The 27236-nt window shown below is 58.1% G+C and overlaps 1 protein-coding gene across 4 annotated transcripts in view; it reads right to left on the bottom strand.

The window, feature by feature from the left end:
- PGS1 (phosphatidylglycerophosphate synthase 1) overlaps positions 1–19361 on the bottom strand; it is a 30650-nt gene extending 11289 nt beyond the window's left edge. The window contains exons 1-7 of one of the 4 annotated variants that reach the window (XM_043585704.1): positions 19188–19361; positions 10190–10379; positions 7517–7594; positions 5909–6008; positions 4962–5151; positions 4141–4319; positions 1752–2273 (exon numbers count right to left, since the gene is read on the bottom strand). In XM_043585704.1, coding sequence (XP_043441639.1) covers positions 1752–2273; positions 4141–4319; positions 4962–5151; positions 5909–6008; positions 7517–7594; positions 10190–10379; positions 19188–19330 — 1402 coding nt within the window. In that variant the 5' untranslated portion in view covers positions 19331–19361. Of the gene's footprint in view, positions 1–1751; positions 2274–4140; positions 4320–4961; positions 5152–5908; positions 6009–6205; positions 7462–7516; positions 7595–10189; positions 10380–19187 lie in introns of those variants that run through there. The other 3 variants (XM_043585706.1, XM_043585703.1, XM_043585705.1) reach the window with 3 other exon arrangements.
- Between the last annotated feature and the right edge of the window lie 7875 nt (positions 19362–27236).

Here is a 27236-nt window from a genome sequence, read left to right as displayed (position 1 = left end):
TCTGGCTCCTCCTCACGGGCCCATCCCCCATTCTGTTTCTCACACACGTGCCCTGGGATCCCCACCTTCCCCACTAACCCAGTGCTCCCAGGAGTGCAGGGCCCCACCCGAGGGGGGGGTGGGCAGGAACTTGCCAGTCCGGGAAAAGGCGAGACGCACTGGAAAAGCCGGTTGGGTGTTTCTGTTTCAACGGTAACCGGGGAGTCGCTGCACGTTTATCAGCGCGGCTTCAGGGAAATAACCCCCAGCCCAGTCACAACTGTCAGGCCAGGCTGAGCTGGGAGCCCTGAATGCCAAGGGACCTCCTCGCTGATCTCACCACGGGACAGACCGGGAGCGGGCACCGTCTAGGCGGACCCCACACAGCTCCCCAGGTACTCGCGTCCTCTTGGAAAAACAAAGCTTCTCCCGCCGTCCAGCTGTCCGCCTTCGATACCCCACACCGAGGCACCGCTGTTATTCTCAGAAGTAACGAAACCAACCCTGAGATACTTCCCACACCCTCGCTGGCTTAGCCCCACCTGTGCGGCTCAGCCCACCAGCGCCAGCACTCGGGGACAGTTCACTTCCACACCCAGGGCCTCCGAGCAGGAAGCGGGAACCACCCTCGAGGCCAGAAGCTTCACCCTTCTGAGCTGTGACAGTGATTCTTGAGGCATCAGAAACTGGAGAGGTGTTTTTTGGTTTTTTTTTTTTGTGAATGCCATATTGGATTCGTCCCCGAGAGAGCTGGATGCAGGTCTAGGGCAACGTGGGCGTCGGTATTTATCAAGTACCCACGGGTGAAGAGCACCGATGTAACAGAAAGAGTCCCACCCAATGATCCCCAAGGGACCTCAAATCTAAACAACACGGACAAGCGGCCGTGGCTGTCTGCAGCCCGGACTGACTCCCAGTCCGGGACCAGAGGTCAAGGTACCGCCGTCTGCTCCCTCCTCGACCAGCCCTTGAGCAAGACTCCAGGGCCAGCACGAGAGCACAAGGGGCCTCCGGACCACCAAAGAGAAGCCAGAAAAGCCACGTCCGTCACTCGTGGCCGGGGGCTCTCTGTGCCAGTCGCTCTTCCTCCAAACACAGGACTGTGACCCGTGGAGCATGGGAAGGAGTGACTACACGTGAGGCAGGTGCCCTCGAGGCATCAAGCAGCAGCGGGGACAATCCCTCTGCGGAGCACACGGTTTTAAACCCGTTTATCCCCGTCTCAGACCGCATTCCTGGGATTTCGGCACGTGTGGGCTGCCCCGGCAATGCACACCCATGCCTGCGGGGGACCATAACCCACATACGGTTCAGACCACGGCCCACGTGGGGGCAGCGCCGTGCGGCTAAAAACGGAAAGGACGGGGCCTCGATCTTCACAGCTATGAAAAAAAGAGGAAGATTCACACAGAGGAAAACGAACCGCAGTGGCGAGGCAAAGACCGAAAACCGGGCTGTTCAATGCCAAATAAGTAACGCCTCACGAACCCTCCGTCGCCGAGGAGGGCACGGCCAACGCGGGAAAACTCCGATGACCAAGAGAAGGCGACATCACGCACCTCTTCACCCATGTGAGAAGTTACGCGCACGCTTTCTAAAAGAGCCGCCCCAGCCACGGGAGGCTTAACTTCCGGGCGCAAAAAGGGAGAAACCGGCGCAACCGAAACCCGCTCAGACACGAGGCGGCGGCACGGGCGCCCGGCGGCCGGGAGCACAGGACAGGAGGAGGGCCGAGCGCTGGCGAACGGGCGAGCCCCGCCGCCGCCGCGTACCTTTGGCGTGGAACGTCCAGCCCCTCCGCCAGTACTCCTGCAGCCGCACCCGCTCCTGCTGCCCCAGGCTGCACACCTCGCCGTAGAACTGCCGCTCGATGTGCACGTAGGCGGCCGGGATGGCACCCGCCACCCCCTTGGCCCCGAAGAAGCCGTTCACCTCCGGGGAGGCCAGCAGGATCTGGTACTCGGCCCGCGTGCCCAAGACCAGGTCCATGTAGGCCTGGGTCAGGTTGAAGTAGCCAGTGGTGAGGTAGACCTTGGCGCCTCGCTCGGCCTCCGTCAGCAGGGTCTCGGTGACGATCTCGTCAATCTGGATCTCAAAGGGCTTCATCTGGATCAGCGGGTAAATCCAGGTGTCGGGGGCCGGCCTCCGGTCACCAGCAGCTGCCGCGTCCTCCTGGGTCAAGAGGGAGTCGCCGTGGAAGGTCTGGGCGTGCAGCACTTGCTGGCGGGCCTTGGCTGAGTTGATCACATCCATAACCCTCTTGTTGGCCGCCCTGCAGTATGCGGCCCGGTCACCTGCAGGGACACAGGGAGGGAGGAAAGCGGAGGCTCTGGACTCCTTCCTGGCACGGGGACGCGGCACGAGACAGGCAAGCGCAGACGCCCCAACCGACCGTCTAGAGACACGCTCCCGCGGAGCGCAGGCAGCAGGCCGCAAGCGAGGCTCCCCCGTGGACAGAAACGTCCGAGGAGAGCCCACACAGAGCCTGCGCCAGGGGACGTAAAAGGCCTCTGTCAGTTCCACGTACTCGAAGTTCAAAAACAGACCAGACTACTTGAGGGGGACAGAGACGAGGGGAGCGGGACCTTGGGACGCGGTGCCTGGGAAGGGCCTGTGACGCACACGCTCCCGACCCGCACGCCGGGGGCTGGCGCTCGGCATGCAGGCTGCACCTGAGCGAGAGCGTTTAACAAAGGCGCGTGCGGGTGCGCGAACCACAGAGCGTGGGCACAACCGCGGGCCGAGCGAGCTCCACACAGTGGGAGCGGGGCCCTCGAGGGACAGCGTGGGGACAGACAGGCCCGGGGCCCCGCGTGTCTACACGAGACACCGGTGGCGAGCGGCCGTCTGGACACACCGGACAGACGAGAGAGGACCATAAACGCTATCGGAAGGTGAGCACTAACGAGTCAGCATCCGACCTGAGCAGTCGGGGTGAGACCACAAGCCCAGGAGGAGCAGGGAGAGAATGAAGGGCAGGAGGGAAGAGAACAGGACACTGAGTGTCAGTGCTGTGCAAAGCCGGCCCTCTGGGGAGATGAGGCGACAGCAGGCCCCAGGCAACACTGAGCCAAGCGTCCGAGAGGAACGGACCAGGACGGCCGTCCCGGTCCTTATCTGCTCCCACGCCTGAGCGCCTTTGGGGGCGGGCTCCGGGACAAGAAGGGGTGCTCTGTGCAAACCGTGTCACGGTGACAGCAGCACCCACACGGGAGGAGGTGCCACCCACCACAGGAGGTCTCAGGCTGTCCTTCTGAGTGTCGTGAGTGTCCCCTGCATCCCTCCGAGCCGCTGTGGTCCCCAGAGCACATCTGTGCAGGCCCGGCCGCCCCCACCTGCCCCCTTTGCGTGTTGACTCATCCTTCCCAGAACGCGGGGCCCTCTTCTCTGCATATTCATGCCTGGCCTGTAAAGTCAGACCAGGGGTCAGCCGATGTTTCCTGTATGGGCCAGATAGCTGAGTATTTCAGGCTCTGTGAGCCAAAGGGCAAAACTGAGAATAACACGTAGGTATTCATATGACAAGAGAGAAAACAAATTTCCACAATTTTTTTTTTTATTGATGAAAATGGAAAATACCATAGTAATAACTGAGCGTCCAGGCCGGCAGCAGGCAGGGCAGGCACCCGGCTCACAGACTAGCGCCCTGGACAGGGGCTCTTGTCCTTATACGGTCAGCGCTTACCCCTCCCCACGCTGCTGACACTGTTGCAAATTCAGCAGCAGGCCTTCCCAAAGGCCACCAGGAAGCCACAGGAATCACAGGAATGCAAATGCCCCCAGAACGCTAGCTGCCAGGGTTCGCCTGTCTCCAGGGAGCAGAGCTGAGGGCTCTCCCATTTCACTTTCCAGGCAGGAGGCCACAGAGCCTCTCGCTCCCCGCTGGGGAACTGGCCCTGGGGAGGGCTGCTTCCTGTAAGCGCAGGCCAGACCCCTGGTCCCCTCCCCCAGGCACCGGCTGAAGCCCGCCCTCCCGCCTTCCCTGGACCCACAGAGCAGCACCGATGGCCTGTGAGTCACCTCTGGCGGCAGAGACACAAGCAGAACGAGGCTCTGCCACCCAAGGGTCGCCAGCCCGCAGCCAGGCCGCCAGAGGCGTGCTCGCCACAGCCGGCGGCCCCGCCCACCAGCTCAGGAGGGCAGCGGAGCCCAGGACCCTACCTTTGTAAGGATGCACCATCCCTTCCACCACCTGCACCGTGTCATCCCCCTGCAACTGCAGGGACACGTCCCCCACCGCATCCACCAGCTCCGTGAAGAAGTCCGCGATCTCGGGGCAGTCCTGCAAGAACACGTAGCGGTCCTGGCGGTTGGTGAAGTAGGAGTCGCTCAGGTTCGCGCTGCAGGGAGGAAAGAAGCAGCTGAGGACTCGGGCAGGACCGCGGCGGGTCCCGGGGAACCAGCAGGGACGGGGCAGTGACAAACACGGACGAGGACCCCACGGCAGAGACCGAGTAACCGGCAGCTCCCCTGAGCGTGAGGTGACACAGAGGAGGGAGCCGCAGAGCCCCGCCCCTCAGAGTTGACAATCAGCTGAGAGGAGAACGCCACTTATGAGGCCGACTGCCCCGCGGGGCTCGTCACCAACGCCCGGGCTTTAGAATCAGAAGACGTGGACCCGCCATTCCGGCTTGTTCTTCCCGTGTCACTGGTCTAGTCTCCCGTGGATACAGCAAGGAGAGCACGATGCGGGTCTCCGTGGGGGTCACAGCGACAGCACACACAGGGCGCAGGGCGGGGCCTGGCAGCCACCAAGCGCTCTGCAAGCCGCGGCTCCCTCCTGACGGCCCTTGGCGGGCCTCCCGCTGCCACAGCAGACGCGCCGCCGCGGAAGACACCGACACGGTGTGACGACTAGACCGGAAACGTACGACCACGTTCTCGGAGGCTTACGAAGACGGGTCTTCCCTTCTCTGTGCTCTGCAAACCTCTGCCCTGGACGATATCAAGGGGAGGTCCCGGACGGAAGGCAGCAAACTAACCCACTCAAGATGACGTTGTTGTCAAAGAGGTACACCTTAATGTGCTGCAGGCCGATAGTCTCATTGAAGCGCTCGGGCATCAGGAGCCGGAGAAGCCCACGGAGGTTAGGCGTGTGGAACAGGGAGACGCGAACCTGCTCTGGAAATCTCTGCAGCAGCGGGAGCAGCATCGTACGTGAGTTCTTCCTACCTAAACACGTGGGCAAGGGGAAGGACGAGGATGGGCGATTCACACCAGGAAAAACACCCCGCCTGCGGGGGGGAACCACCTACCGCCCGTCACAATCGGCCAGAACCCCTGGTGCCATCGTGAGCCCGAGGGGCTCAGACCGAATTCAGCTCTGGACACCACCACGTCTCAGAGCAAGACTGGAGCAGTCGGTGCAGGAAACCCCTGCCATTTGGGCACCCAGCACCCATTCACCCCACCCCACCCCCGCCCCGGGAACTGTACCCAAGTCCCTCCCAGGGGTACCACCCGCTCCACTCTCGGCATATCTACTCGGCGTAAAGAGGGCTCCACCCACCCTGAACCCTCACCCCAGCTCCACGGGAGGGCGCCCGGGCCCAGGCGGGGCCGGTCAGCTCGAGACAAGGACAAGATGTCACGGCCAGATGGGCCTGGGGCCGCCAAGGGCCACCGCGTGGAGCCTGAGAATAAAGCCAGCCCAAAGGAAGGAGGGCCAGCAGATGGGTCCTGGTGAACACCCAACCCCCCAAATCAACCTGCCCAGAGCAGGTCAGTCATGGGAGTCAAAAACAGTCTCTTTTTTGCCTAAGTTGTTTTTCCTTGGGCTTCCAGTCACTTGCTACGGGAAGGAATGCTGATACTCCGGGCTGTCTTCAAACAGCCTTGCCTCTGCCCGGGACGGGGGAGACGAGAGCATAACTCGTGAAACAGGCTCCAAAAGAGGCAAACTCGGGGCAGGGAACGTGTCAGACCCTACCTCTTGAGCCCCGTGTAAAGTCCAAGAGAATGGACACCTTGAGGTCTGAAGGAAACTTTGCTTGGAGTGACTTTTCTAGAGTGCTTTCCAGGCAATCTACCTACCAAGGAGAGAACCCAAAAGAACAAAAGTGTAAGATCCAAAAAGATGATTATGTATTAAAAAAAAGGATCTACTTTCCAGGTAACGCGCGCCCCCTCCCCGCTGCGCCCAGTCCTCTCGGAACACACACACACACACACACACACACACACACACACACACACACACGTGCCCCGAGTGCTCAAGAGTCCGTACCACAGAGACCAGTAACAGTAACCAGGCGACGCCACCTGGCACCCTTCTCCAGCCGGGCCTTAAGGAAGAGAGGGTCTGTGGGTCAGAGACGCGTTGCCCGAGCAGTCTGGACCTTGCCACTCTTGGAAAGGCTAAGAAAGACACCAGTGCTCGCACATTTCGACGGACAATCCCCACCGACACACGGCAAACAGTGCCTACACGCGGAGAGCACTTGGTAAATATTTGCTGAGCCGATGAATCCAACACACAACCTGCCCGCTGGCCCCTCTCCATGAGCTGGACGTGACAGTCTTCTCCCAGAAGAACAAACAGGCTTCCCAAGCCTGCTGCTAAAAGCATGTCCTGAAGGCAGAGGGAGGCCTCCCTCTCAGAGCGGGAGAGGACAGAGCGCTTCTGACCCGGCGTCCCTCGTCCTCTGCCCCCCATCCCCGGCATTCTTCCCCAGCCCCTAGCTGTGCGTCTCTGGACAGCGATGAACAAGAAAACGCTGTGGGCGCCAGGCCCATCTCACCGCGTCAGGGTGCAAGGCGTCCTGAAATGAGGATAACAGAACCCCCTCAAGTGCGCTCACGTGAAGTCAGCCTACACGCCGTGCCCGCGCACCACCCCCCGCGCCGCGTAAACCAGCGGGTTCCGCTCCTTCCCATCTGGCCCACCTCACCGTGGGCGACGGCAGGTCCGGGTGGAACGAGGCCGACCACAGCCCAGGCGCCTGACCCCAGCCCCACCTGCACTCCACTCATTTGTCTAGGACGGGGTCAGAAAATCTTTTCTGTAAAGGGCCAGGGAGTAAATACTCTGGGTCTGGTGGGCCGGATGGTCCCTGTCACAACCACCCAGCTCTGCAGTCCCGGCAAGAGAGCAGCCACAGACAACACGTCTGTGAGCGAGCATGGCCGTGTTCCAACAAAGCTTTGTTTATGGACACGGGAATCTGAATTTCACACATTTTTCCTGTGTCACAGATAGCCTCCTCCTTTTCATTTCTCCCCCAATCGTTCGAAAACACAAAAACCATTCTTAACCCACAGGCCACACAAAAACAGGCGGCGGGCCAGATGTGGCCTGCTGAGCCCTGGACTGGCAGACACGAGCAGCCCAGGAAGCCCCGTGCAGGGTGAGGAGGACACGTGAGCAAGGAGGAGCCCTCCCCGCACCCGTCACTGGCCCTCCTAACACACCAGACAACCGGCAGCTGGCGGGGAGGCTTGGCCCCGACTTCCCAGGGCCGTGTGGCCGGTGAGGGTGGGGGGGGGGGGAGTCAGAGCGAATCTGCTGCCGTGGGGACCACCCCACCTCAAACCTTACCAGTTCCTGTTCCAGAGGACCCGTCCCCAGGTAGAGAGACGCCATCACGACCCGTCTCTTCGCCACTTTTATCTGGCCCTGAAAGAGGAAAAACAGTTGCCGATTGTTCCCAACAGCCCACTGAGAAAACGTACAAGCCTCCAGGCTGAACTCGCTTACGCCTTACGGTGAGCTACCAAGTAAGGCCCCACGACCCTAATTTAAAATACTCCCCCCAAAAGTAAGGCACGGCCTAACTGTATGAGCCATGACGCAGCCATCGAAAGAACGAGGGAGGTCTGTGCCGTGACCCGACAGGGCGCCTGCAACATACCGCTGAGATGAAAGCAAGTTGCTCCCCCACCTACTGCCCCCCCACACACACCCTGCTGACACAGGGGCTTCACGACTGCCGAGAGTGGTCCCTGCGGGCAGAGCAGGAGGGCAGCATGGGCGCCAACCTGCATGCCCCCTCTGCACCTGCATGGTTGACTTTTATAACGAGCACGTACGAATTTCCTCTGCGATGCGGACAGCTCCCTAGGGACGAAGACAGACCAGCCGGGCATTCAAAGATGACTGTGACCTCAGTCCTTTCCCCAGACCTGCTCTAGCCCGGGGAACAATGACCCCCTCTGGAGTTCGAAGCACCCTGCCCCAGAGGGGGGTGGCGAGGGCAGAAAGGTCGGTGGCATTCCAACAGTCAGGCTCCATCAGGCTCTCGAAGGAGACAGGAGGGCCAGGCCTCTGGGGAGGCGGCAGGCGGGAAGAGAGAAGCAGGAGGCAGGGCACGTGTCTGCTTCCCCACCAAAGAGGGACGCGAGCCCCCCAGCCCGCACAGGAGGGCCACCCTGACTCCAGGAGCAGGCAAACACACCGGCAAGAGGCCTGCAGACAAGGAAAGCACGGAGAATTTTCCCAGCTCACCACCCCTCTGTCTCTGTTTTGTTATTTATGAAGTGCTCCCGCGGGGACCGCGGGGACGCAGACCAACAACTCGGGTACAGGCACCCCGGCTCAGGCAGCAGACCGCCTGTGGGTGCCGCCGCCAGGCCCGTAGGAGCAGCCTCGGCTGTAACGAGGGCTCGGGGCCAGGCAGACGGCAGGCTGCACTTCCCAATCAGGGAACAGGGCCACTCTGTGGGCCCTAGGAAGAGATACATCCCACTCTGCACCACCCGTGCGGGGAGAACTGCCCTCGACTCCACCCAGAAGGCAGGACAGAAGGGCCTCCTCCCGGCCTGCCGGGCCAAGCCCCGGGGCCCTTCCTGTCCGGGCAGGTGCACCGCCTGGGGATCGCCACACGGAGACGCAGCCAGTCATTCACCCAGAGTAGACTAGAACACGAAAACCTGCCTCTGCAGAACCGGTTTCTTCAAGCCAAACCCAGAACCAAGTAGGAGCAAAAGGCAAACGGCCTGACATCAGTTCTAGCCAAAAAGGACGCACGGGACAGAGGAGCAGTGCAGGGGAGAGGTGGGGAGAGCCTGTACACAGACAGGGAAACACGCACGCACGCAGAATGCATTCTGGAACGAGCCAGTCAGAAATTAAGCTAAGCGGCGCTCCGCAGCACAGCAGGGCCAAAGGAGAAGGGGCGAGTATTCAAGTCAACTACAGACCGTTCCGTAGAAAAGTTAATCTCTACATACATTTCCTACGACCTCCCCCCTTTCTGCCTGTCTGACCTGTTCAGACCTTAACTCTAACATCATTGCCAACTTGAACCCAGAGAGTTCATGTTAATAAAAATTGATCAGCTTCAAATGAATTATTCCGATTCGCAGCTGAACCTGGAGGACCTGGATGAGACCGGAAGACCTGGGCACTGAAGGCTCAAGCCGAGCCTGCCCGCCCCCCCCCCAAAAGGTTAGCCCCTCCCCCAGTACAGAAAAGGCACAAACTGTAGACAAAGTCACAGGAAAGAACAGGACTCCTAAGGCCTAAAACCGGATGTCCAAATCTCCCAGTGGTCTCTAAACACCTCCTCACCGAACGAGAGAATTCCAGCCACTTCCTACACATCGAGTGTCATCCGTGGCTCGGCCGGGTCTTCGTCTCCAGGACGTTCTGTGTCCTGAAGACGTTTGCAGGGGCCTTCGTGCCATAACTAGAGTAAGGTTCCTTTCGTCTCAGACCCCGTCGGCAAGGACGCCCACACCCCCTCACGAGCCTCCCTTCTGATGGAACCAAAGCAGTCAGTCCGTCCGTAAGACTCGAAATCTGGGACCCGCCCCTCACGTGCCCACACGCTCTGGGCTGCTCTACCTGAGATGCGAGCCACACAGGAGCGTCCGAGGACAGTGCAACTCAACCGTCTGTGAGGCTGAAAACCTAACAGGGAGAAGAACCCACAGCAACAAGCAGAGTAGCCATCAGAAACTGCCACAGCGCGGGGCGCCTGGGGGGCCCAGGGAGTGAAGCGTCCGGCCCTTGATTTCGGCTCAGGTCATGATCCTGTGGTTTGTGAGTCAGGGCACTGCGTCAGGCTCTGTGTTAACAGTGTGGAGCGTGCTTGGGAGTCTCTCTCTCTCTGCTCCCCTCCCCCACCCAAAATAAAAAAACTTAAAAAAAAAAAGAAAAGAAAGAAACCTCCAGAACAGAAGACACTTCTGCTCAGGACACCCTCCCGCCCCCAAGTCCCCAAGCCTCTAGCTCAGACGTCCCTCCTTCTCTCCTGCGGACACAACTTACCTTCATGAGCTCAAAAAATTCCGCCGGGGAGGAAAGCACCCTGACGTGCGAGCTGCAGACCCCAAACTCTGGGACCAGGTTCCGGATCCACTGGAACCTGTGCACACCCTCTGGACACAGGCAGCAAGGAGGGGAGGTGACCTGGGGGACCGCTGGGGACAGCAAAGGAGCCAACAGCAGCCATGGTGACCTGGTTAAAGAGACATGCAAAGGGTCATACTTCTCAAACACTCCCTTCGAAGTCTGTCCCAGCTACCGGGGGACAGGTGGAAGTGGAGAGTTTTTGTGTTTTAACCGATTTCAGATTTTCTAGCCTAGTTCAGGTAAGCCCGAGGGCTTTTCCTTCAGCCCGTCCGAGCTGAGCAACTTGAGAAGTGCCAAGGCCTAGAGAGAAACCCCAAACTGGCAGCTGGGTCCACACAACTCCAAATCGAGTGCGGCCACGAGTAAACTCACGGAAGCCACCGCACGCGCTCAACACGGAGGCGCCCCGACAAACCCGCCTGCACAAAGCCACTGAAGGCCACCTGGAACGAAGGCAGGCCCGGGATGAGGGTGATCACCGCAACCCAGGCCGCCAGCTGTGTGACTCAGAGACAAACAAGGCTTTTATTTAGGGAAGGACCTAGAAAAACAAAGTCTTCTCTTGAATACTCAGCTGTGGGGAGAAGAGCTGGAGCAGGAAGAGCCTGGAGGAGGGGGGCCATCTCGGCCGTGGCGACAATCGCCCCCCCTCGGCCCTGGGACACACCGTCCCCGGGGCTCACGCCACATAAAGCTGCGCCCCAGACAGGCTCTACTCCGCTGAGGCAGAGACAGTGGCAACCGAGGTCCTGCCCTCGCACCCGCGGATCCGCAGGTCTGCCGCCCGCCCCGGCTGGCACCTCCATGGGGACAGGGAGGGAGGGGCAATACACCCGGAGCCCCACGCGAGCCCGGGCCGACTCTGAATCCCAGCCAGCAGCAGCAGGAAATCCCTGTGCCGTGCGTGACCTTCTACCGCAGCTTTGCGAGGGGCTCTGGGGAAGGGACGCTGCAACACCCCAAGGCCTGAAGAGCCACAGATTCCAGGAAGATGATTTCATTCACTTGCCTCATGATAGAGCGCTGAATCTTCCCAGGGCCTGCGAACGTCCCTACACAGGCGCCAGATGGCCCACAGCTGTGCTTCCCAGAAAGCCCGTCGGTCTGTCCCGGCCGACTCATTGCCAAGAACGCTTTAGTCAGCGGGTGGAAGGTAGCGGTTCCCTGGATCCTGGGAAGTCGGGGACTGGCCTGGGGCCCCACCGTGCAGAGGCAGAGGGAGGAGAGCAGCTAGCCTTTCCCGCTGTCTGCGATGCAGGGGGGGGGGGGGGTGGTGATGGCACTCAGGGCCACTGGCTCGCTAAGGTTCTCAGGTGATGAGCAGCAGCTGGCAAGCAAAAGGCCGAGACACGTAGACTAGCAGCTGCTGCCTCGATTTCCCAAACCGTAAGCCTTGTTCCTGCAGTGCTCAAAGACAGCTTCCAGGAGAGGGAAAGACGCTCCAGTCCAATGGAAGACCATGAGATGATGGGAAAGCCTGCGGGACAATCCATCCGAAGGCCCGAAGGGGGCCTAAAGTCTACCAGTCATTCAGTAAACATGGTCCATCCGAGGCGGAAAACCCCACAGCAGCAGCACCAGACCGACGTACCCCCAGTCTCATGGCACCTGTCATCTCTCAGACCAAAGAAGGGACAAGGGCACCAGCCAACACCCCGGGCCACACCCCCCATCTGGGCCCAGAGACTGCAATCAGCTTCCCAAAAGGGAGATGCGGAAACACGTCCTCAGCACATGGCAACCCAGGAGGGGGCCAGCGCGGGCCTGGGGCCTCCATCCCAGTCATCACGTGAGCACCCCCTGGCCCGTGAGGGGTGCAGGGGAAGAGCTGCCCGGCCCCAGGCTCCCACGAGCCCAGCGGCCTCACAAGCTGACACGCCTGAGATCCTCCAAGAACGACACAAGACACAGGCGCTGCCATTAATTAAAGGTCAAAACATACAGCACATGGGCTTCGAGTGACCGAAAAGGGGAGCTCTCGGCGCCTGAGCCCCCGGAGGCCTTACAACACCTGCCTTCAGACGGGCTCCCTGAGGGCTGCCCCAGGAGAGAGGAGGGGCGAGCAAACCTAAGGAGTGGGAACTGGCAAAAGCCACCGTGAGCGGGAAAACTGGTCTCTGCGGCCAGTCCCCATGACACACACGCCAAGGGGTCCAGCGTCGGCCCCGTCCTGCCCGGGAGAGGCCCAGGGCAGGCTCGGGCGGGCCAGGCTCAGGGCCCGGGGCTGCCTTGGGCAGGTCTCGTCCCTGCCAGGCAGCTTTCCCCGGGAATGTTCCACCAGGGCCTCCGTCCAAGATCTGTTGAGGGCTTTTTTATGTTGGCTTCCTGTTTAATCTGTGTACTGACAGGTTTATTTTTGCTAGAGAGGAGAAGGAGCTGAGAGGTGGCAGGGGCCCGGCGGGGGGGGGGGGGGGGGGGGGGGAGGGAGACCCCGCCCTCAAGTGGCAATTTCGCACACCCAAAGTGGAAGGCACTTTGGAAAGGAGCAAAGCCTTCTACAAAGGGCCCCACAGCGCCGACATGGGCATGGGGAGACCACGTGTGGCCAGGTGACGATCTAACTCGAAACGAAGGGCCCCGGCCAGGGCAGGCACAGCCAAGCCAGAGGCCACTTGGGGGCCCACGCTGTTCCCTCACCTCGGCCAGAAGCCCGTGGGGGGGCTGGTTCCCGCTTTCTACAGCCTAACTCCTGGGAATCTTCCCAGAAAAGGTTCCTTCCAGTGCCAGCAGCAACCCCACTGCACAGTAACCCCAGTCTCCAGGGGCGACCACCTGTGCGGGCAAGTCCCCACACCCCAGGGAGGTTTACTAAGAAACCACACGTCCCAGGTCAGGAACCGAAGCCCCGAGAGATCTGAGGAGCTGTGGTTACTTTACCAAAAAAGCACAGCCATGTCAGTCACACACACACACAATTTCCACACCGAGACCTGGACGCCCCTGAATCATCTCTCTGGTACCACCTAGCCCCGGTTTCTAGTTACGAAGAGAGGAAGTGGGGAGAGGGGGTTGGGGACCTGATCACAGCTTCTGCTGACGACCCGGCCTCCCAAGGCAAGCCCCTTTACTCGGAATACCACGGAAGTTTGGAGAACAGGGCTAGGGCAAGCAGGTGCCAGAGGCAACAACAAACCTAGCACACTGACACCCCCCCCCCCCCCCCCAGCCCATGAGTCTAAAAGTGGAACAAAGCAGCACGCCCTCCGAAGGGCAGGCTCCGGCCACCGCGGGATGGCAGGCCCGCAAAGGTTCAGCCCTGAGGCTTAAGGCTTCGGGCAGAGAATCTGCAGAGTCCCGCACTGGGGAGCCAGCTGGGTGTTAGGGCTCAGGACCCCTGACCTGGGGCCCTTCCTCCCCCTGGGTGAGGGGGGCGAGGGGAAGGCTTCAGGGTGACTCCAGGAGGGCACAGTAAGTATGAAGGGAGGGGAACCGTGGGGGGGGGGGGGGGGGCGTGGGGAGCGAAGTCTCTTCCCACCATCTCTAAGAGGAACCCACATCTGAACCGCCTTGACCGAGGAGGCTCTTTTCCCTGAGCCCCCAGACCGGCGGCCGCCACTAAGTGAAAACAGCGGAAGCCCACTGGCCCAAGGGGTGATCCCAGGTGGGACAGAGCGGCCCAGCGTCCGCTGAGGCAGCGGGAGGCGGGGGGACTGGAGTTCGTGACAGTCGGCCGCTCGGAAACGGCAGAAGAGCCACGGAGACACAACCAGACGCCGCTCCTGACCCCGGGGGCCTCAGGGGAAAGAGGAGGTGCTTCTCCTTCTCGTGGGGAGACAGGAGCTCATTTCACCAAACATCCTGGAGCTTCAGGTGCTCCATGGAAAACCACTGGCACGCCTTGCATCTTCCCCCCGTCTGGATGCGCGGCAGGGTGCCCGGAGGTCCAACCCCGCTCCCCCGTGGCAGCGGCGAGAGGCCAACAGAGGCAGGCAAACACCAGAGGATTACACCCCGGTCTACACTTCCCACGTCCCCTCCACAGCCTCTCCGCCTCGGAGGACAGGGGTGTGCTTCCCAGGGGCTGCGGAAGGTCACCCGCCCCAGCGGGAACCAGACAAGCGGGCCGCCCTCTCCGGGGTCTTCTCAAAAGGGGGCATCCTGGGCTCTGAACAAAGAAAACAGCGATGCTACAGGACCGTCCTCAGACACTAACCACAAATCCTCCACGGACAGCACAGGAGCCCTACCCCCTGTCCCGTACCGCCCTCGGGGTACTAACTAAGTGGCCCCCACCGTGGGCTCAGCCATGCTCCGAAGGTCCGTGGGCTCTTCTGGAACTGTAGGATAAGATTCGTGGTACAAGCTCCGTGGCTTGGATCCCACCCAAATCTGTACAAAATGACGAAAAAATGAAGTTTTTAAGAGAAACCAAGCTCGGTGGACTGCAATATTTTCAGAAACTACTTTTTAAGAAAAACCCACCCTCCCCCCAGTCGTGCACACTGAAACGTCAAAAAGTGAGCTAATGAGAAGCGAGCAACAGTCATAGCGCTTCCTGAGAAAAGCTCTCAAGAAACTACATGAAGGCACCGTACTTCCTGCGTCCCCGGCAGCAGGCGGCCCTTCCTGACTAGCGCAAGACCCGAGCCCGAGAAAGGGAAGTGAGTGTGAATTCCCGTAGGTTACAAAAGACCAACGGCCCTCTGCACTCCCACCACAAGTCCGGCGTGAGAGGCTGCGGCTGCCAGCACTTGGCTACGTGCTGACCAGCTAGAGGACTGTCCTCTGGACTTGCCCAAAAGGAAGTCGCTCACATCCAGGGGCCAGAAATCCCACAGAACCCACAACACGGTGTGGTCGGTCGGTGAGAGCACCAGACACAGCACAAGTGCCTGTCGAGAACCAATCACACGTTCAACTAATCCAATGGCTCGGACGGGCCTGACTTCCCAGCAGCCTCGAAAAGAACTCGTTTACGTGAATCAGATCACATGTTCACAAGTGGACGATCTATCCAAACGCTTTAATCCAGGCTCCCTGCTAACTCTCTAGGGGCACACAGCTGACCGACCCAGCCTAATGCACGTCCCCAGCCGCAGTGTGCTGGGGGACAGTCACGGTTAACGTGAACTCAACAAAGCTACAATTTAAAAGTCTGTCCGCTGATTCCCTGCAGGATCAAGTTTGAATTATTTGGGGGAAATTACGCTCTAAGTATCCCCCTCCCACCCATTCTATTACTGTAAATAAACCAAGAGCAGGCTCTACTAAACCCTAACAAGTAAGGAACATTACAAAGTTTAAAGAAAAAGTGATTTCTGGAAATCTGGTGGTCCCTCAGAGTAGAAGATACTAACAAGCTGAACCGGAGGGTGCTGACCTGCCGTTACAACTGAAGACAATCTAACTGAAAGGACAGCCTTCTGGGGGGGCGCCTGGGCGGCTCAGTCGGTTGGGCATGCAACTTCAGCTCAGGTCATGATCTCACGGTTCGTGGGTTCGAGCCCCAGGCCGGGCTCTGTGCTGACAGCTCTGGGCCTGGAGCCTGCTTCGGACTCTGTGTCTCCCTCTCTCTCTCTCTGCCCCTCCCTCGCCTGGTGCTCTGTCTCTGTCTCTCTCTCAAAAATAAATGTTAAAAAAAATTAAGGAAGGAAGAAAAAGAAAGAGAGACAGAAAAGAAAAAGAAGAAACAAACAGCCTTCTGGGACTCTGTTTCCCTCTAACTCACGTTTGGAGCCCCCTCACCACTCCTCATACTCACACCTACCCACACACCTAGAAGAGAGAAAACAGGACTTGAGTCTCAAAAATAAAGCCCTTTCTGCACATATAGCTCAAACTGAAAATCATTTGTTTGCTGTTTTTTTAGAGAAGGAGGCCACAAAGAAAATACTTCCTCGCATGGCAGGCAAGCTCGAGATTAGGAACCAGCGCCCCCCTGACACCTTTCCCACGGAGGTTCATCTACTCCAAATAACAAGTCGATTCTGTGTAGCCTGATGACTCCAGACTATCTGGTGTCAGCTGCCCCTCCTGAGCTCCGGATCTGTCAGAACACCTCCACCTGCACGTGCCTGGATACTAGTGGACCTGCCCCGAGGTCACCTTATCATCACCCCCAAACCCAGTCCCCTTTCTTACCCCTGTTTTGGTGAAGCGTGCCTCCATTCACGCAGTCACCCAAGTCAAACACACGACCTACCCCCCCAGGCACTCCCCCTACGCCTCCCCCACCAGAGCGGATTCTACCTTCCACTCCCCACCACCTCAGGCCCAGACCACTCGGAAAGGAAACTACAAGAAATCTCAGAGCTTGCCTCCCTGGGTCTCAGCCCAGAGGATGTTTGTTCCTAGCTCCTCTCTCCACCTCCCTTCCCTACTCAGCGCCCCCAGTCAGCTCCTGGAAATGACTTGAGAGCTGCCTTCCGCCTCTGCTGCTACAATCAGCAGCCCACATCATTCAGGATCCTTCCCTGAACACCACCAGCTCCCCCTTCTCTCCCTAGCCTGCTCCTATACTCCAAAACGCAGCTCTGAGATCACAGCCACCAGGAAGCCTTCTGTGACCTCCTGGTGTGCCTCTTAGGTGCAGCCGTGACCTTCTACCTTACTCTACTATTTCTTCTGTTATGGGTCTGAGCATCTTGAAGGTGGGGCTATGTCTTTACCTGTCTTCCTAGGCACCTACGCACAGCACAGCAGTGCTCTACACACGCATGCTGAATAAACGAATGAACCCAACAGTCCAAAGCGATAATGAGTCAGACGCCTGCTCAAGAGAAAAACAGTATTTCTAGATCACTAATTGGAAGTAATTTTAAGTAGCATTCTCTGTCACTATGGCTGTCTCTGTAACTAACAAGGAAACCGCTGCAAGGAAAGAACCCTCCTTTCCCCCCCACCCCCCCCCCCCCCCGCGTGTTAGCCACGAGGATTCACCAGGCACTCCAACAGTTGAGTCAGACTGGCAGAGCTAAAATCTGAAAAAGTCTAAGCTCATGACTACACAGAACTATTATCAATGAATCAACGACCAGAGTTACAAGAAACCACATCATTCGGGGAATGAGGCGTTGCGAGGTACAACCGTACGATTGGAGGAGAAACGAAAGTCAGCAGCCAATAGAGGATGAGTGGCCACACAAGACCAGAGAAACCCCAACACCAAGGCCACAAAGAGTCCGGGAAAATCTGCAAACCCGTAAGGCAGTAAGGCAAGAAGAAAAAAAAAAAAAAGGGTCAGAAAGCTACAGTGTTGTCACAACACTGGTCGCAGCACTTATCGGCAGTCAGTCCTAGTAGCATTTTTCCCCTAAGGATTATAAAACACAAATTTCAGACACTTGTGTTTCTTTGGCTTAAGTGAGTTTCTGGTTTAACTGTTGACCCAGAGATACAACTCCCTCTCTCCGCTTAATCAAAAAGAAATACGGTGACACACCTCCTGCCTCCATTTACAAAAAGGACTTTGGGAAGTCAGTTTAGACTCTCCCCACTGCCACACTCTCCACCCCACCCCCCCCCACCCCCGCCACACACACACACACACACAAATCACTCAAGAGAAATGTCTTTTTCAAAAGAATTTGTTAATAGTCAATTCCAATGCTAAACAGGAATTAACAATGAAGTGTTCTTCCTAGAGTTTAAACATATACAGGGAAATTACAAAACTGCCTGAACACCTCATCTTTGAGGAGAGCACATTTCTTGAAACTTTAAACCAAATTTCCCAGGGGTTTGATGCCGAGACGTGGAAGTCATCGGACTTCACTACCCACTGCAATGGCCAGGTCTTGGCCAAACACCAAGAACAGAAAACGCTGAGGCCACCTCTGCCCTGCCCCCGCCGGTTTCACTGATATGAAACTTAAAGCCATTCTGATCAGCAGGCTTCTAAGGGCTCAATATAGCCCCGATGCTATCACCTGAAAGTCACCCTGAATCAAACTCGATTTTTTACTGAAAATCATCCACCGTAACCCAGGATGAAGCAGGCTGCTTCCCATACCTAGAAACAGCACGCATGACTGGACCACAGATCTGTGCACGGAAAGTCAGGAGGTCTCATCCTCACCCAAGTAGCACAGATAAAATCTAAGACAACGCAAACCCTACTAAGGCATTTACGTCTAAGATCTTTTTCTTCTTTTTTTTTTTTTTTTTTCTTTTAAAGGACCAAAGGGGGCGCCTGGGTGGCTCAGTGGGTTGAGCCTACTGACTTCGGCTCAGGTCATGATCTTGTGGTTCACGAGTTTGAGCCCCACGTGGGCTCTGTGTGGACAGCTCAGAGCCTGGAGCCTGTTTCGGATCCTGTGTCTCCCTCTCTCTCTGCCCCTCCCCGGCTCATGCTCTGTCTCTCTCTCTGTCAAAAATAAATAAACATTAAAAAAAAAAAAATTTAAAGGATCAAGGGTAAGACTTGAGTGTCTCTGATAAGAAAACCATTTGCACACAAGAAATCTTTTTTTTTTTTCTTTTTACATTAGCACTAACAGCAGGCCTCTTGGGTCAGCATGTTCTGGGCAAATGTTGACTCTGAAAGCCTGAACAAACCGCTTCAAAGCCTCCCTCGCCCTTTACATAAGTCACTTCAGTACTTTTCCAGAACACGGGCCCTTTGAAAAGTGTGAAGGGGGGGGGGGGGGTGTCGAGTGGTTCCTCTTCCCTGGCCTTAGAGTCACTGACTCAGGATTGCTTCACAGCCTTCTCGGGCAGGATGTGAGAAGCGCTGCACGAACACAATCCCGGCTGAGCTGATTCACTCCGGCCGAGCCACCCCGCGGCCAGGACCACGTAAGGAAAAGACCCCCTCCGCACCCAAGCGGCGTCTCTCGCCACCAGACCCCGCCACGCCAGCCGCCGGGGCCCGGGGCGCCCGAGCTCGGCCCCCCGCGTGAGCGCGCACTCCCGGCGCGGAGGGAGGCAGGGCTGCGGCCGCGACCCCGCCACGGCCGGCCCGGCCGCCTCTCACCTCCTGCGCCGGCGGTCCCGGTTCCTGCCCAGGCGGTCGGACAGGCGCCCCAGGAGCGCGGCCAGCCCGGGGCGGCCGGGCAGCAGGCCCAGCAGTCGCCTCCAGAGCACCGGCCCCGCCGCCGCCGCTGCCGCCGCCGCCATGGAGACTCGGCGCTTCCGCTTCCGGCGCGCAAGAACTTTATTGACAGCGGCGCTCGCGGACAAGTGGCGGCGGGGGCGGGGCGGGCGCAGGTGTGCAGGCGGCGCGCGGGGCGCAGGCGCAGACGCCGCGGGAGCGTCCCGCGCGCCCGAGTGGCCTCACGAAGTCCCGGCCGTGCCCGACGCCGGGGCTCCCGAGCAGGTGCCGCGGGCAGGCCCGGGGAACGTGCGGTTCTGCGAGCCGAGGGCCGCGTCCGTGGAACCGGGAGCACCTTCTCTAGCCGATCTTCGAAAAGAAGATGTAGCAATGTCCTGAGGGGCAGGGGAGATGGCTCTGACCCGAAACATGGGGTTCCTCGACCGACCCACGTGGACTGGGACTCGGGAACCGGAAGAGCCGTAGGAGGTGGCCACATCGTCCTTGTCCCGGGGTGGGGGTGTTGTGGACACACGGGATGCAAAACATTCCGAGCTCCGCTTCCACCCAGGTATCCCACGGAAGTCAGTTACGCGTTCCCTGCAAGAATGTTCGTCTCAGCATTGTGCATGATACCAAAAATGTGGAAGCAATCAACAGTGGGAGAGTTGGTGAGATAAATAATGGGGCATCGCTGCGTGGGAAGACCGCGCGCAGCCATGAAGAATTACGTCCTAGAAGAATCTTGAGCGACACAAGTGGAAAATCCAGATTTTAGTAGTATAGAGCTTATCTCGTTGGGAAAATTAAAAATTGGAGACAGCATCGTGTGCAGACAGACTGAAAGTAAATACACAAAACCGCTAACATTGTTTACGTGGGGCTATTCAAGAATTTCCAACTCGTTTACGACCAACGAGCGTTTCAGATTGTTTCAAGCTTTCCTTTACGTTTAGAGAGCTTTACAAATACAAGGTGGACTCTGATTCACCTCTTCCGAGTTAGAAGTGGTGAATCATCAAATTTCCTAATTTCCAGTAACTAGGATGAGACCATCCATTGCCTGATTCCACTTTTGCACGGGGCCTAGGACAAGGGGTAGTTGTAGGGTCAAGTGGCTGAATGCCTGCACCATGATGTTTAATGGCGACCACAGGAGCATTCTACCCATCCAGAAGAGAGCTGGCAGCGCGGTGGTGCTTTGCCGGGTGAGGTATTGAGTGAGACAGACAACCATAGTACTGTCCCGTTGGCAATTTCCCATCTAAAATAAATTGTAATTAATACGGTCGTATTACAGCATGGTAAGTTACACCAGTAAGTATTTACGTATAAACAGCAGGCAATGACCCAGTGCCTTCTGAAGCCACCCACCTAGAGCCTCTGTCCTTCATGGCTAGTTTGAAACTGTCAGAGCTGCTACCAGAATGAGGCAACCACGACTTTGCCCTAGGACGTGCACATTTAGAAGTTGCAAAAATTTTAAATAATGGTTTTCAGGGATTGAGCAATTTTTTTTAATGGCTGCATTTACACGATGACAAGCCAAACACTTTCCACTAGGAGAGACGTCGGCTGGTTAGCGGGCACAGGTAAAGGAGATAAGTCACTCTGAGGTGACACAGGTGGCCCAGAGAAGAGGCCTGGGAGTACCCCAAGCTGCTTGGAGGGCCAGCGGGCTAGGCTGCTGCAGGGCTCTCCACTCACACCTTGATGACCCTGGGCCAGAAGGCATGTGCCCTCTGAGACCCCTGATGGCTCGAAAGCCCATCTGCTGAGGCCCCCCCTCACCCTCCTGCCCTCACCCACTGCTTTCTGGCCAGTCGCACCGGCTCCTTCCCGAACAGGAGGTGCCAGGGTTACAATGACAAGAGCTGATGAGACCGATGACAGATATCAGGTCTTCCCAAACGGAAAAGGAAACGCATTCACTGGAAGGAGAGTTGACGTCAGGGAGGGGTGGGCTGCGGCCCCTGATAGCCAGGCTGCTGTCCCGGGCAGGAAACATCAGGAAATCCTGAGCCAAGGGCCCATGCCTCACTGTCTGTGATTCACACACGAACCGAAAATCAGGCCAACGCAAGCGGAAGGCCCCTCCTCCCCAGACTACTTCGGGCGCAAGGGTCTCTTTCAGCCACAGGGCACTTAGCAAATTCCAGAAGGAGGAAGAGGTGGTCCAGCCCACCTCCCTCCGGCAAGGAAAAACTCTCCTGTTGGTTTGTCGGGTTTGTCCCGTAGGCGGGGGCTATCAGCTGCTTCTGAGGAGTGCACGCTTGGTTCCCGGGGAATGGAGCTTAGGTGCTGGGCGGATGAAGCCAGCTGGGGATCAGTGCATTCTTTCATTCCGTCGTCGTGCCCGGGCTCACCGCCCGTCTCTTCTCAATCCCTCAACACCCTCCCTCCCCCCACCCCACCCCCACGCTGCCACCTCAGGATCTTTGCTTAGCTGTTCTGTCCACTCATGAGCACGTCCTCCCAGCTCCTCTCATCCCCCCCCCCCTTCCAAACTGAGACCTGACTCCAGCCCTCCGGGCTTCTGTTCCCCCAGAGCAGGGGTCGGCCAACGTTTCCCTCAAGGGCCCAGTCGCGACTACTTTACCCTCTTGGAGCCGGGTGGCCTCACGGGCAACTGCCCAACCGGGTACAAAAGCAGCCGCAACCAATACGAACCCGTGCAGCCGTATTTCCAATAAAACTTTATTTACAAAAACAGTCTGCCGGCCTGTGTGCCACGGTCTGCCAACTTCTGCTTCAGATCAGGTCTTTTCCCATGGCCGTAGCCGAGGTACCAGGCATTGAGCCCTCCCAGGCCTGCGTGGCCCTAAAAGTGCTTGAGATGAGGTCTTTCTAGCACCAGGGGCCTCAGGTGGCCGGGGGGGGGGGGGGGGGTGGCTGCGGACGAGGCCCAGAGGAGCTGAAGGTTGTGAAAAACAAATCTGCCAAGCACTGAAGCTGAAAACAGCAACCTACAGGGTGGGGGGGCTCGGGGAGCCGGTCAAGGTTCTTGTACTTATCATTTAAACTTTTCGGCGTCGAAAAGTCTTGTCATCGGCGAAACAAAACCCCACCTGTCCCTCGATGTGATCCATGCCTCCCTGCCGCAGAGAGGCCCAGGAATAATCTGGCATTTCATCAACAAGAAGCCCGGGCCCAAATTTCTGGACATGCCTCCTGGGCAGAGCGTGCCGGTTTGTTTCTCTGTGTCGCTGGTGAGAGATAAATGCAGCTCTCGGTTTCAGGGGAATCTCAGCCTCTTGTGGCGTGGCAGGCAGCCAGCGCCACCCCAGCAAGGACCTGCCGGCCTCCTCCTGATGTAGCAGTCCAGCGCGTGGGGAAACACTGCGGCCCGTGGCCAGTTCTGTCCCAGGGAATCCCTGGCTCTCTGGGTCCTGCTTGGGGAGCGGAGGCGAGCTTGCTGGGGGCTCCTTGGCAGAAGCCCGTCCTGACATGGCCGTGCCCTGCTTTTCTCCCCACCTGGCCCCCACGGTTAATTGAAGCAAGAGGCTAAGCGTGCCCTGGGCCTCGCTCGAGAACCCCAGCTCAGGATGAGTCTTGCCTAAGATGAGGCCACATCCACCGAGCAGGTGGGACTCCCAGGACCAGGCTGGATTTATTTCCAGTCTCTTGGAATTCAGGGAAGAGACTCAAAGAATGTGGTCCTTCTTGCCCTTTGGCCTAGAAAGGGGAGGTGGGAAGACGGAGGCCAGGTGGGGTTGCTGCCTCAGTGCCTGGGGCTCCTGGCGGGGAGCCGGAGGGGAGAGGAGAGGCCGGTCCTGGGGGTGGGCCTATGCTGAGCTGGAGAGCCCATGTCCCATCTAAGGGGCCAGTGGAGACCTGCCAAGGGTAGACCCACTGTTGCCAGACGATCCATTTTTTCCAAAGAAAGCCCCAAAGTCAGATGTGAATGTGAGATTTCCAGATTTTTAAATGTCGTCTCATATACATATATATGGTCTGCGAAACAATGTCCCAAGCACCACGGGAGAACAAGGTAAGAGTTGAAGACGGTAAAAGACCACAGTTCATCTGTTTGTAACGTTTGAATGTCGAACCCTGGGCCTGTATTGCCTGTTTGTGAAACACATTTTGAGTCTCAAAGCTCCGAAAATCAGAGACTGTGTCTGACCCACCTCTCAGGGGTTGAAGGGGGAACAACATTCTCATCTTACCAGTTTGTAGCTGCCTCAGGTTGAGCCTGAAAGCAGGGGTCGAAGGCCAAGGCCCGTTACGTTAGTAGGTGGGAGGGAGAGAGAGGCAGAGTGAGCTGTAAACTCAGCGGGGGGGGGGGGGCCGTGGATCCCAGACACCCTGGCACTGGAGGTGCGCCGGTCCCCGGGCACCTACAGGCTGGGAAACGTGGGGAGGTCAGGTGACCCCTCCAGACCTCAGCTTCCCACCAGCCTGCGTGTGTCACTTCCTCAGGGAATCCCCTCGGCTGTTCCCCCCAGTAGATTCAGTCTCCCCATAATATGCTCACACAGCCCCCCAGGACTCTTCCTTTACAGGACTCATGGTGCATTCAAAATTGACTAGTCATGACATAACTGTGGGAGAATCTTGACCTCCTGGAAAGAATCTAAATTTCCTGAGGTCCCAAACTGATAACTTCTGGGCACGCCGCTCAATCTCTGATGCGCAGAACGCGCTCAACAATGACCTCTTATGAATGAATGAATGAATGAATGAATGACTTTGTGAAATAAATCTTGCAGAAGCAGGAAGTGACTCCAGGTAGGTTTATCTACCCCAGAAATCTGGACCGCCGCTGGCATTTTGTTTACAAATACAGGGGGCTTATGAAATCCTGGGGAGGGGGCAGTATCTGTACCCCGGTTAAGAAACTCTGAATGACACAGCATGGGGCCAGATGAGAGCCAAGGGAGAAGTGGGAAGGAGGGGCTTAGGAGACCCACCTCAACGTCATGCTTTAGAGCCTCACCTCTGTCCCTGATAGAGACCCCCACCTCCCACTCCTTCGGACACACTTCTCTGCCCCCATGGCTGGTTCTAGACCTTGGGAGCCAGAGAGAGGGTGTATCGTTTCCGCTTTGAACTTGCCCACGAATTGGTGCCTAACAAAGTGCATGCCAGCGTGTGCTTCACAATGCGGGGACCCAAGGACCTTGCTAGTGGTGTCACACACCTGGTTAGGGGACTCAAGGGGTCGCCGTGAAGATCTCACCACTGCGGGAAGCTTAATGCAGGGTGGGGGGGGGGGGGGGCTCAGTTCAGATGCTACACGCACGCCCAGGTGAGGTGGTGAGCAGTCCCAAACCCAGGAACCCAATGGGTTAGGGGCTCCCAGCTGCCTCGCTCCAGGAGCCAGCCATCTGTAGGCAAGCTATTCCAGCCGGTGGTTCTCCACCAACCCTTGGCTCTCCAAGGCCATCTTGAGCCCAGGCAAAAACTCCTGGGGGCCAGCCTCACTCCCCACCCCCTGTCGCCAGGCTCTCCTCCTGGGCACTGCCACTTTAGCTCTGGGCACCGGGCCAGGCCTCACTTGTGTTACAGCCCAGATGGTTCCCCACGGCCTCTTCCCAGAACTGCCCGCTGCCCTGGTGTCTGTTCCTGAGCGCGGGCGCGGGCACAGCGGCTGCTCCAGGGCGAATGGAGACTCTTCCCATCCCAGCCCCGGACAGAGCAGGGTTTGTTGATTTGGGGTCAGGAGAGACAGCTGGCTGGAAGCTAACTGTCCCATTCTCTAGCCCCAACTCAGAACTTGGAACAGATGTAGATTCCTCATGAAGCGGTGGGAAGAAACTTCCCTTTTCCCCAACAGGCGCCCCACACGCTTCATACCCTCTGTGCCCTCCTAAAGCCCCCCCCACTCCACCCCCTACCCTCCCACCCCACCCCCTACCCTCCCACCACCCTTCGGTGGGTGGAAGGATGGGCCTCTGCCCCAGGACTCTGGCCCAGCCCAAGCCCCAGAGGGAACAAGGAATGTGAGAAAGCAGGGTGGGTGGGTTGGTGAAGTGTTTTCCTTCCCCTCCCTCCGCACTTTTTCTGGGAAATGCCAGAGGCCAGCTGGGTCTGGAATGTCAGGCTTGAAAGAACTCCTCCAGACATCAGAGCCACAAACCTTTTCATCAGCTCCCTTGCCCCTCCCTGCAGGAACAAAAGCCACAAACCATTGTCCCATTGTCCCAGCCGGCCCCGCCTCTGCAGGATGGTCGAAAGCAGCAAAGACAGAGATCAGGGTCCACCTGTGGTGAGGTCCCTGCACCTTCCCCCCCCACAACCCCCCACTCCGCCGCCTCCCCCCCTCTCACCGCACTGGAAGGTCACGGGCATCATAGCCCTGCCACCAAGCAAGGCCGTCTGCCCGCACAGGCAGGGGCTGCCTCCAAGAGGGCACATGACACAAGAGGCATCAGGGCTGGACTGCCCAGCGGAGCCGGGCCCTGGAAGAACCACACTGGGGCAGCAGGGGGCACAGCTTCCAAGAGGTCCGGGGAGACACAGGTCCCCCCGCATCATCTCCAAATTGGCTGGAGAAAATGGGGGAGGGGGGTGAGAGAGGAGAGGCCTCGTTGCTTCCTGCCCCGCTCTCTGAACTGCCAGCACGAGACTAGAAGCTCCAGAGGCAGGGACCCAGATCCTTTTCCCCACCACTGTAACCCCAGGCCTGGTCAACGAACAGGCATGCAATAAAGGCACAATCAATGCAGAATAAGTAATATAAAGCCACTGGGCCGTCAACCCCAGCTGCTTTCTTGTGCCACAGAAAGCCCACCAGTCTTAGAGACAGAGGGAGGCCTGGTGTTGAGCAACTCTGTGGTCTGAGGCCAGTCTCCTAACCCATCTGGTGGCCAATGTTGCCTCCAAACAATGGCAACCTCAGAGCCTGCCCCCAGGCTGGCCCGAAGACAGGAAGATCATCCATGCAAGTATGGGACCTCGTGTTCCCCAGACCAGGCCATAGCTTCCCACGACCACCCCACAGGCGCCAGGGTTCCTATCTGCGAGGTTTGGGCCCAAGCTCATCCTCTGTCACTCCCATGAGTAAGTGGAGCCCCACAGGCAGCTGAAACCGCTGTGTACTTCCCCTCCATCATGAATAAATCTGTATTATCTTTATGACCAAGCACCTTTGCCTGGAAATGGGATTCTGACTTCGTAGAAATTCTGCAAAGGGAGAGATTAGCAGGCAGGAGTCTCCTAAATCCCTCCGGCCAGGAAGATAGTGGGTGGGGCAGGGGGGCGGGACTTAGATGAGCTTTCCTCCGAGAGCCCAACCCCCCTCCCCCCCACCCACCGCTCCCCCCACCCTCCGCAGGCAGGGAAAGTGAGAGCAGCACTGCCCTGGGTCCCCTGGGTCGCCCTGGATGGGCTCTAGTTTGGGTGGCTCTCTTGCCTGGAAGAGGGTCCCTGGGGGTGTGCCCTGTATCGGCCCAGTGCCTCCTTCCCCGCCTTCCCAGCAGAGTTTGGGTAATCACTCCATCTACCTTTAAATTAGCAGGCCTGATAATCTCCATGCACATGGGGTTTCCACACCGTCTATCCCATAGATGCCCCTGAGCCCTGCAGGAAGAAACCACTAGCTACTCTAGAAGTAAGCAGAGTAGGTGTTTCCTAAAAATGATGGAAAGCAGGAGTCAACACAATCTCTCATCAAAAATTCACCGAGGGGCGCCTGGGGTGGCTCAGTGGGTTAAGCATCAGACTCTTTTTTCCGCTCGGGTCATGATCTCCCTCTTCACGAGGTTGAGCCCTGCGTTGGGCTCTGTGCTGACAGTGCACAGTCTACTTGAGATCTTCTCTCTCTCTCTGCCCCTCCCCTCCCCCTCTCAAAATAAATAAACTTAAAAGAAAAAAAAAAGATTCAGGGGCGCCTGGGCAGCTCAGTCGGTTAAGCGTCTGACTCTTGATTTCAGCTCAGGTCATGATCTCACGGTTCGGGAGTCTGAGCCCCGCATTGGGCTGTGCGCTGACGTGCAGAGCCTGCTTGGGGTTCTTGCTCTCTCCTCTCTCTGTTCCTCCCCTGCTTGC

This window comes from Prionailurus bengalensis, chromosome E1, assembly GCF_016509475.1.
Source record: "Prionailurus bengalensis isolate Pbe53 chromosome E1, Fcat_Pben_1.1_paternal_pri, whole genome shotgun sequence".
Taxonomy (NCBI): Eukaryota; Metazoa; Chordata; class Mammalia; order Carnivora; family Felidae; genus Prionailurus; species Prionailurus bengalensis.
Note: the sequence above shows the minus strand (reverse complement) of the source record. Positions and strands in the feature narration are given on the sequence as shown.